Here is a 9,660-nt window from a genome sequence, read left to right as displayed (position 1 = left end):
AGAGGTGACTCAAACCCTGGTCCCAAACTTTTGGAGGGTACTTGGACTGTCTCCCCTGGGAGGTGGGAGGGTACATCCTGAACAGGAAAGAGGGTGCATGAGACAACTGGTGACAGAGACTGGAGGGTGGCCAGCCAGCTGGGACAAGAGATGTGTTACCTCCAGGCCACAGCATGTTGCCCAGGTGGAAGAAGCAAAGTTCTGTGCGGTCCAGATGGTGGCCCTACTGCCAGCCTGAGTCCTTGAGTGGCTATGCGGAGTTGTGCCAGCCACCACCTTGTGAGCAGAGCTGCCTTTGTCACAGTGGGGACATCAAACCCCATGGCCTGCCATAATGGTGGTGGCCCTGCATTGGGGGACTTCCTACAGTTCCTACACCCGTAACCTCCAAGACTCTCCCTGCCACAAATGCCTCTGCCTGCACTCCACTGTGGAAGAGACCTGCCACCAAGGCCAGACTCGGGTGACGGTCCACAGTCAGGGTGTGACAGCCTGCCACTTTGCAGGTCCTGGGGAGGCTATGCTCATGCCCAGGAGGCCTGGCAGAGGACAAGGGGAGGCCTGCTGCTGTGGGCTCTGGGGCAGTGCTTGTCCCAAACCCCAGCCCCATACAGGGCAGAGGACAGGCATGGGGACAGACAGAAAGGGAGGTCAGTCTGCAGAGTGGAGGTTTAATGGGACAGTCACGTGGTGCCCACTGCACAGTCCCAAGCTGGAGCCTTCCTACCTGGTGCCTCCAGCAGGTGTGCCCCAAGAGCATCAGCACCACCCCTTTCCTGGGGTGAGCCGGGTGGCTGTGCCGCTACCCCAGGCAGCTGGGAGAACAGGCCTCTGGGGCCTGGACTCCATGTGCCGAGGGGCCAAGGCTCCCCATGTGATGCCCCTTCTCTCCTGTCCCCAGCCCCCACAGTGAGGGTACATCGCGTCCTTGTCCCTCTGCCAGGGGATAACAGTGCAGGGTTCTGGGGAAGCTGTGCCTGGGGGGCAGTGCAGCCTATCTGCAGACGTAAGGCACAGTGTGGTGGTTGCCATGAGCTGCTGGAGCTGCGGTCCCAGGATGGTGTCCAGCAGGTGCGGGTGTCCGGGGCCACGCATGGCTGTCAGTGTTGAGATGGGAGGCATGGTGCATAAGGCCAGTCCTGAGGCCCACAGTGCAGGACAGCTGGGACAGGATGAGCTCAGGCCCCCAGGGCTGCCACTAGACAGAATCCCTCTCCCCAAGCCCCCAGCCTGGGAGAGCCCACGGGAGAGCCCACGGGAGCGGCTCACGGGCCCGGGCCGAGCTCGTGGCCAGAGCCAAGGCGCAGTCATGGCGGCCCGGGCCACAGAAGGCACAATCTTGGTGTCTGGGAGGTTGAAGGTTGGCCCAATGTCAGGGCTAGGCAGACACGTTGACGTCCCTGAGAGAGATGGCGCTACTGGGGGCCTCGTCGCCAAGCAGCAGGGCTGCCGAGTCTGACCCTGCCTCTGCCCCAGCTCTGGCCAGCTCAGCGTTGGGCTCAGTGCTGGCCTCGGCACTGGGGCCCAGGCCCTGGGACAGGATCTGCTGGATGGTTCTGCGCAGATTGGGGTGCAGCCGGCCCTGCGTCTGATAGAAGACCTCCAGCGCAAAGGACTTGAGGGCACCCGTGCAGAGGTCCTCATACAGTGGGATGGTGTACATGCGCGACATCTGTGGGGACACCAGGTCACCTAGTGGGCTCCCCGGGCCTCTCCCACCAACCCCGCCTGGCGGGAGGCCTTCCAATCCCTGGACCTGCTCCAGCTGCTTCACCAGGCCTTGGTCTGGACTCACACAGCCCAAGACCCCCACCAGTCGGTCACCCTGACCTCCTCTTCCATGCTGATTGGGCTGGAGGGGTGCCCCAGGGAAGTCAGGTCCCACAGGCTGGAACCTGCCACTGTTGGAGGAACTTGGATGCCCCTGTGCCCACCTGGGAGCTGAACACCACAGGCTGGAGGCCCAGCTAGGTCCAGGTCCAGGCTGTGAGCGGAGACCCTTGGACACCAACTCCCATCTTGGGCCTCCATGGTCTCTCCCAGGACTGGTGCAGTCCAGGCTGCCTCTGAGCTTTGACTTATACCTGTCTCCCCCGACTCAGGCTGGTTCCCAGCCCAGACCCCCCAGACCTTGCCACCCAGCTCTCTGGTGTGCCTGCCTGCCTGAGCAGTCAGGCTGGAGAGAGAGAGGGTGGTTGGGCCCCTGAGTGAGGCCACCCCCAGCCTGGACCCCAGACAGGTGTCTGCACCTGGCTCTCCAGGAAGCGCCGCACCCGGTGGAGGTCTGGGTAGTAGTCGTTGCGCACCACGATCTGCAGCCAGCGAATGCGGATCTCAGCGTTCATGGAGTCCAGGAGGGAGGAGTAGCACTTGGACAGGCTCATCACCACCTCTGTGGGGCAGCGGCAAGTCAGGCCAGGCCAGTGCCACTCCCCCCAGGGCCACCTGCTGGCTGAGGGACCCACCCTGAGGCAGCGGGGACCCATCCAGGAGCCGGTCCAGGAAGAGTGCCGTCTGGAAGGTCCTCCACTTGGAGATGTCCACGGCACTGGCTGACGCTGCCGCCTGATCGAGGGGCTCCGCCGTCCATAGCTGGAACAGGGCCTCCACAGGCCGGGTCAGGCTGGACCCCTGAGATAGGTCCGGCTCGGCCAGCGGTGGGCCCGTGGCATTGAGCCAGCGCTCAAACTCCAGCCCTGCAAGGAACAGCGGTCCTGTGGTCCCACCCAGCCTGCCCAGAAGACCCAGTCTGAAGTGGCTGGTTCCAGGAACTGAGGCTCCCAGGGACATGGGTGATTTGGGAAGGGTCATCTCCGGCCAGTGCCTGCCTCTTTAAGCCCCCGGAGAGACTCCTGTGAAGGTCACAGGGAAGCCAGAAGGACTCGGGTCAGTGGCCATGTGACCTCCACCCTCTCCAGGCCCAGCCTGGGCACAAGACAATTGAGTCCTTTAAAGGTGACTTCACTGTGAGAGGTGATGACACATGCTCTAAAGCAGTGGTACCAGGCTGGCCACTCCCCTACCCCCAAAAAACACTTGATGCACTTAGGGACCTTCCAGAATTTAGGGTCACCGTGCCCAGATCTCCCAGCTGTGCCTCATTGCCTTCCAGCGAATTCTGGCCCCTCCCTGGATTTCAGGACCCTCCAGTTCCTTCCTTGATCCCCCATACCCTCAGACCCTCTGGGAAGTCCTCGAGGGTGTGGTGTAGTGGAGCCAGCAGGGCCAACCCTGCCCCCTAGGATCCCGCTGGGCCCTGGTCCCCTGGCTCCTAACTTGGCCTGCTCCACCTAAGTGCCGCCTCCTCCAGGAGGCCCCCTCAGGCTGGGAGGCACAGCCTCCTTTGTTCTCATGGTCCAGGCTTGGGGTCCACGGGGGTCAGTGAGGGCTGGCTAAAGGAAAGATGTGACAGATGGGGCTTTTCTCCAGGTAGGGCCCGCAGCTTGGGCAGACAGGTCCCCACTCTCACCTGCCCGGCAGTCCACGCTCTGCTCCTTCAGCTCTGGGAAGAAGTTCAGGAAGGAGTCCAGCAGGTCCTGGGCCACCACGCTGGTGAACTTGTACTTCTCCACATAGGCCTGTGTGGGGAGGGGTGGCCACTGAGCAGGCCTGGAGGGCTGGGCATGCCTGGCCCCGGTCAGAGCTGGGGGCCTTCACAGCAACTCAGGGTGTGTGCCATGGACGTGAGCGGCCCACTGGGGTGGACAGGAGAGGAAGGCCGTGGTGTCTCAGCAGGCCAGGTCCTGGTAGGGCTCTGGGTGTCCCTACGGACGCCACCCTCCCCCCAAGACAGGCAGCCCTGTGTGCTGGGGCGGGGCTGAGGCAGGAGGTGCAGGTCCAATGCTCACTCGGAGAAAGTCGTCGAAGCGCTGGGGGTCTCCACAGAGCTGGGACAGGTAGTACACGAAGCAGTAGCCCTTCTCATAGGTGAACAGGTTCATCAGGTGGCTGGGGTTCACGCCTGCAGGGAATACCTTGTCTGGGCTGGCAGGGGAGGGGAGGGCTGTGGCCTGCACTGAGGAGCAGGATGGGCAGAGGGCCACTGTCCCTCATAAGGTCAGGGTCCTACTGGCACCCTGGGTGTGCAGGGATGGGCCTGGCCCTTCCCTGCCTGGGGGCTTGGGCACCTGAGGGTCCACATCTCAGTGATGGGCACTTGAAGGCATGAGACAGTGGCAGGCCAGGGTAGCCCAGAAGGCATTCCCTGGGCTGGGAACACCCATCCTGACCTTCGTGGGGACTCAGCCCGGCCTGAGCAAGCCAGAGGCAGGGAAGGAGGCCTGAGGGGTGGGTGGCATCCACCGGGTCCCAGGCACAGGCCTGGTGGGAGCAGGCACCTGGCTCCAGCTTGACCTGCAGCTTGCTGACTGGACTGTCCTCTCCAAGGAGCCTCATCTGCCTGTGTAGGGCGTCCAGGCGGAAGGCTGTCTCCAGGCAGGTGAAGGCGGCACCTGGGTGGGGAGGGCCAGGCAGGCGAGAGGAGGTGGTGGAGTCGAGAGAGCTGCCACAGTGGAGCCACGCTGGCCCTTGAGCTCCCTGCCCTGAGCCTGTGGGCCAGACCCCAGAGGAGAGCAGGACACAGAACACAGGAGGCTGGGCCAGCTCTAGCCCCCGGCAGAGGGCAGTGCCCCATCTGCCCGAGGCGGCTCCAGACTCCTCCCCAGGTGGTACCATAGGTCTCTGTGGTGATGCGGCGCTGTGCGTAGGTGGCCAGGCCCTCACTGAGCCACATCTCCTCCCACGTGGCGTTGGTGACGGCATTGCCAAACCAGCTGTGGGCCACCTCATGGATGACATCAATGACCAGAAACTCGTCACTCTCCAGGATGGAGGAGATGATGAAGGTGAGGCAGGGGTTCTCCATGGCCACGATGGGGAAGGAGGGGGGCAGGAAGACAATGTCGTACCTGTGCCGTGAGTGCAGGTGACGGGGGGCATCAGCAGGCCTCACAGGCCCTCCATCAGGGGCAGCACTCCAGCCCTGCAGGGAGTTCCCTTCTTCCCAGGAGATGGGGGACAGGGCCTAGGGCATGCCCCTTCTTCCTCCAGAGGGCAGGGACGTGGCCTCCCTCACGTGGTGGCAGGCCGCCAGGGGACAGGACGTACCTGCCCCACATGTACGGCCCGTAGAGCCGCTCTGCCGCACTCAGCCACTGCTCCACCACCCCTGACAGCTTGCTGGTGGCCGTGGGGAGGAGACATGGTTCTGCCCACACGCGGCTCCTGCAGAGGGTGCAGAGGGTGGGCTGAGGCCTTCCTTCTGCCTCCTCTGGCGGGCTGACTGCCTTAGCTCACCACCCTGGACAGGGGCTACAGTGGCCCTTCCCTCCGGAGTGCAGGGGTGGCCCCGCACTCTGCGACCTTTTGATCTGCTCTGTCACTGGGTAAAGGAACCTGCGAGAGCATGTGGCTGCATGTGGCCCTGGAAGTTCAGGCTGATAGAGCACTGGACTGGTCAGGCTGTCTGGTCTGAGAATGTGTGGATGAGCAGGGCCTGGCAGCAGGCCACATACCTGCAGCCCAGGGGCCTCGGCAGGGCAGCTGTGGGTGCAGGGTGCAGACCCAGGCTGTGGGGGCTCTGCCTGAGGCCTGGACCACCTTGCATGGGAGCAGCAGGACCGGAGGCCTACCTGGGTCCGATGTCTGCTGGCTTGAGGTCTCCAGCCACAAGGGCCACGAGGTAGGCGGGCACAGGGTGCTCCATGTGGAAGCGGTAGACACCTTCCTCCTCCAGGTACACACTCTGGGTGGCACTCATTAGCACCTGTACCCCTGAGGGGGCCTGCAAGGGGGCCAGCTGAGGATAGGCAGTCTACTAGGCAGGGCACTCACCCCCAGGACAGGAGACCCATATCTGTGATAGGGACCCAGGTCTTCACCAGGGAGCCCTATACCTTCCAGTGGGGGGTCCTGCACTGCCCACCTGGTGTCCCCACCTCGCCCCTGGGTGGGGGTCCCACAATCTCGGTCAAGGAGCTCCCCATCCATGAGAGGGAACCCAACATCCCGTCAGACAGCCCTACAAGCCATGCTCCCGACAGAAGGCTTCTTGTCCAGTCAGGGCCTCACTGTGGTCTAGGAAGGGCCCTCATCAGGAATGCAACCTGGCCACCCTCCCTGCAGAGCTGTCCTTCTGCACAGTGGGGAGGTGGATTTCTCTAGGACAGTGGCCTAGTGGCATCTGAGGCCACAGCCCAAACAGGCAACAGAGAAGAGGAGGTAGGCAAGCTCCCTTGTGACTAGCCAGGCCAGTGGCCTGGGCCCTTCATGCAGCCCCTGAAGGAGGCACGGGTGGGCCCCGACCTTGACCACAGCTGAGTAGGTGCACTTGACGGCAGGTGTGTCGAAGCACGGGAAGAAGGAGCGGTTGCACACGGAGTGGCCCTGGGTGAAGACGAAGGGCTTGGCGTTGCCGTAGGTCAGCTCTGGGTCCAGCCACCAGATCTGCAGGCAGGGTTGAGGGTCAGCAGTCACCTGGCCTGAGGCTGGAGGCCAGAGCCTTGGGGCCAAGGAAGGGGCAGTGGCAGGAGAGGAAGGCAGTAGGGGTCTGGAAGGGGACCACTGCTGGGCTTGTCACAGAGCACAGCTCCTGTCCATAGCCTGCACTGCCCACCTGGTGTCCTCACCTCTCCCCAGGTGGGGGGAACAGCAAGAGTCATTAGCTAGAGCATGGCCTGTGGCCTGCCCTAGTCCCCAGAGCCAGGCTTTGCCGGGAAGGAGGCCATATGTCTGGGTCCAGCCCAGTCCTAACAGGGAGGAGAGAAGAAAGCCCTTCATGGCATTACCCGAGCTTCAAAGGGGAACCAAGGCACAGCAGAACCTGGTCCAAACCCCCACAGCTGGCAGCCAACATGGTCTCAGCCAGGATCACAGAAAGTGGGAAAACCAGAACCTCCTGCGACCAACACTGCCAAGGAGTCAGCCTGTGCCCAGGGCCAGCATTCAGGCCAGGGCAGCCTGCCAGTAAATGAAGGCCAGACACCAAGGGCCAAGAGGACAGGAGTGGCCATGGAGGGCTTCTGGCTGTGCCTGGACGCAGGGCTGGGGCAGGTGGCTTGGTTTGCTCTTCTTGCCCACCCTCAGGGCCAAGCCTCCCGCCCACCCCATTGCTGCTGAGACTTTCTGTACCCCAGAGGAGGAGGCCAGGCCCACCCTGAGAGCTGCCACTATGCTGCCTGGTCCTGCACCCACCCTGCCAGCGAAGGGGGCAGTTTGATTGCTGAAACAAAGTCAAACAAACAGGCCACAACTGGAAGACACCTCCAACTCTCCTCTAAGAGTGGGCAGATCTGCAATTGAAAGTGGCCACTATCATAGGGGGTATAGAGGCCAGACCTGGGAGCAGCCACCCCCAGACCAGGGGGCTGGCTGCCTGCCCTGCAGACCCCACACTCAGGCGGGTCCCAGGTCCGGAAGTGCTGCCTTCCACACAGATCTGACTCCTGTCTGTTGGCAGATTTCTTCCTTCTGTGTCCTGCTCCTGTCTCCTCACCATAGCAAGCCTACGGAGGTTCTGTTTCTGGTGGCCCAGGGCTGCCCTAGAGACCTGTCTCGGGACCTTGTGCAGCCTCCTGGTCCTACCCCAGAGCTCTGGGATCTGCAGGCCCAGAACCTAGGGACCTATGTGGCGGAGTGTCCCTGCAGTGCGTGAAGCCCTCTGCAGGTGTTCCCTGACCATGCTGGAGGACAGGCCCTGGCCGTTCTCACGTGCCTTTAGCCCGCTTCCTCCTCTGCATTGTCTCCACTCCTGCAGTGCCCTCCCTCCCTCCCCAGGGGCCCCTCAGGCTCTCCCCAGCTCTCACCCCTTAACCTCAGCTGTATGCTCTCCATTGAGAGGCTGGCCCCTACCCCAGAGGTGGGTCACTGAGCCCCAGCAGGGCAACCTGTTCAGCCGCTGAACATCGATCTGGTAGGGAAGGAACAGACACTGCGGGTCAGGAAAAAAGCTGTTCTTGCTGGGGTGTGAGGGCGTGGACCAGAGTATGCAGCCCCTCTGGAGGGCCTACTGGCAGGGAGTGGGACAACCCAGCTGTTCCCCTGCTTGGCAGAAAGACAGGCTTAGGGGCATGACCCTGAGCTCTGCAGTGCTCACATGCAACGGTGAATGCCCAAAGCTAGAGGCCACTCTGCTTCTGCAAATAGACTAGCTCACACATCAAGCCTGGTCCCCAGCCCACCAATCCTGGATCCACTCAGTCTGAAGGGACTACATCACCATTCCCTGTCTGAAACAATCAAGGGACACCCTGCAGGGCAAGGGAAGCCCAGAAACAATGGCCACACTTTACACACTGGCCCTGTCTGCACAGCCTGGCAAAAGCCCTGGCCCTCCACTTGGCTGGCACTGGTAGAACAGACACATGGAGTCCAAGTTCAAGATGAGGTCTAGGGAAGGAAGTTGTTCCTCAGTTCTCACTTGTCATGCAGAGAGGCACACCTGACACCAGAGAGCCCTGGACTGCACATGCAGGGTCGAGCCCTGCGGGCCAGCAGCTGGCAGACCCACAGGGCTCTGGGAGGACAATGAAGTGGCAGGCTCTGCTCAGAGCTCCTGGGAAAGTGCAGGAGGCCCACAGGTGTACCTCCAATCTGGGCTTTTCCTGCCCAGTTGTCACCTTGGCCCATCCTGATTTCTGACCTGTCCATTTGGGTGTCCCAGGCAGTGAAAAAACAGACCTTCCAAGACTTCCAGAGCTGTGAACATGCTGTGTATGCACACTGGATGTCATATGTGTGTTTTATGTGCTTCCTGGGGACCTGGCATGAACTACTATGCTTTGGAACTGAAAGGCTCTGCTCCATCCTTCAAGCCCCACCATTGGCCATGCAGTCACAATGCCTGACTTGGATCACGTGGCTTTTCTGGCAGGTCCTCTGGAGTGGTGGGGTGCCTTTTGCCAAAAGCCCTGCAGAGCCTAGTGCATCTGTGCCGGGAGCATGAGGCCCACCCTCCTCAGCACACTGCCAGCCCAGCGCTGGAGCCCAGAGCCAAGCCCCACGGTCCACCAGCCTCTCCTCAGCCTCCCACTGGGACTGGCCTTCCCTCAGCCCACTTCCAAAGAACAGATGTGGGTGTTTGAGCCCTCTGAAGGCAAGGTCACTAGGAGGCCCTTCTGCATCTTACATCCCCAGCCCCTCAATGCCAGGCTCCAGTATGGCTTGGCAGGTGCCCATCAGAAGCTGCTCTTGAGCCCAGACATGGACAGAACATCTTAACAGGGACCTCGCTGGGTGACATGCTGTCACGGTCCCCACTGCCACCGGGCCTGGACCTGGAGCTCTATCCAAAGTTCCTAAGTGTTCACAGGAAGCAGCTGGGAATTGCAGAAGGCACTAGGGCAGGACTCCAGAGCCAAGCTGCCCCCACGTTCTCTGCAGGTGCCCCATGTGCAGGGTGCAGATTAAGGTCTCCTGGCCTGGCAGCGCGGCAAGAAGCCACCTGGAGAGCCCTGCGGACCACCACCACCACCCTGCCTCGTAGCCCCTGCGCGCACCGGGAGGGACTCACGGCGGGGGCGTCGGTCGAGGTGTAGCGCAGGATGACCTGGAAGGGATGGTGCGCCTGCAGTTCAGGCGGCAGAGTGACCGTGAGCGAGGAGCCATAGTCGGTGAACGGGTCCAGCCTGAAGGCCAGAGGGCAGGAGGCGGGCTCGGTGCCGG

At 62.3% G+C, this 9,660-nt stretch overlaps 1 protein-coding gene across 3 annotated transcripts; it reads right to left on the bottom strand.

The window, feature by feature from the left end:
* Nucleotides 1-657: 657 nt before the first annotated feature.
* Rnpepl1 (arginyl aminopeptidase like 1) lies at nt 658-9,654 on the bottom strand. Of its 3 annotated transcripts, none has more exons than XM_015481666.2 (11): nt 9,509-9,654; nt 6,304-6,444; nt 5,631-5,782; nt 5,107-5,223; nt 4,672-4,907; nt 4,338-4,451; nt 3,849-3,961; nt 3,470-3,578; nt 2,466-2,696; nt 2,250-2,392; nt 658-1,672 (listed from the first exon to the last, which is right to left on the bottom strand). In XM_015481666.2, the coding sequence occupies exons 3-11, from the start codon at nt 5,756-5,758 to the stop codon at nt 1,379-1,381; spliced, it is 1,485 nt and encodes a 494-aa protein (XP_015337152.1). In that variant the 5' UTR covers nt 5,759-5,782; nt 6,304-6,444; nt 9,509-9,654; the 3' UTR covers nt 658-1,378. The 3 variants fall into 3 exon arrangements, with proteins under 3 accessions (XP_015337152.1, XP_048664844.1, XP_048664845.1); XM_048808887.1 differs by having other exon boundaries at nt 4,230-4,451; nt 9,495-9,634; XM_048808888.1 differs by lacking the exon at nt 9,509-9,654 and having other exon boundaries at nt 4,230-4,451; nt 5,631-5,854.
* Between the last annotated feature and the right edge of the window lie 6 nt (nt 9,655-9,660).

The sequence above is a fragment of the Marmota marmota genome, unplaced genomic scaffold, assembly GCF_001458135.2.
Source record: "Marmota marmota marmota unplaced genomic scaffold, marMar, whole genome shotgun sequence".
Taxonomy (NCBI): domain Eukaryota; kingdom Metazoa; phylum Chordata; class Mammalia; order Rodentia; family Sciuridae; genus Marmota; species Marmota marmota.
The sequence above is the reverse complement of the archived record's forward strand: the minus strand, read 5'-3'. Positions and strand labels throughout refer to the sequence as shown.

Bases quoted from the DNA above. Each gene is read 5' to 3' on its own strand.
- Rnpepl1 (XM_048808887.1), bottom strand. From the start codon at position 5,758: ATGAGTGCCACCCAGAGTGTGTACCTGGAGGAGGAAGGTGTCTACCGC. The intron at 3,962-4,229 runs GTCAGGATGGGT...TATTCCCTGCAG, and splicing joins CGGGCTGAGTCCCCACGAAG to GCGTGAACCCCAGCCACCTG. The intron at 2,393-2,465 runs GTGGGTCCCTCA...GCTGCCCCACAG, and splicing joins TGGGTCCCCGCTGCCTCAGG to AGGTGGTGATGAGCCTGTCC.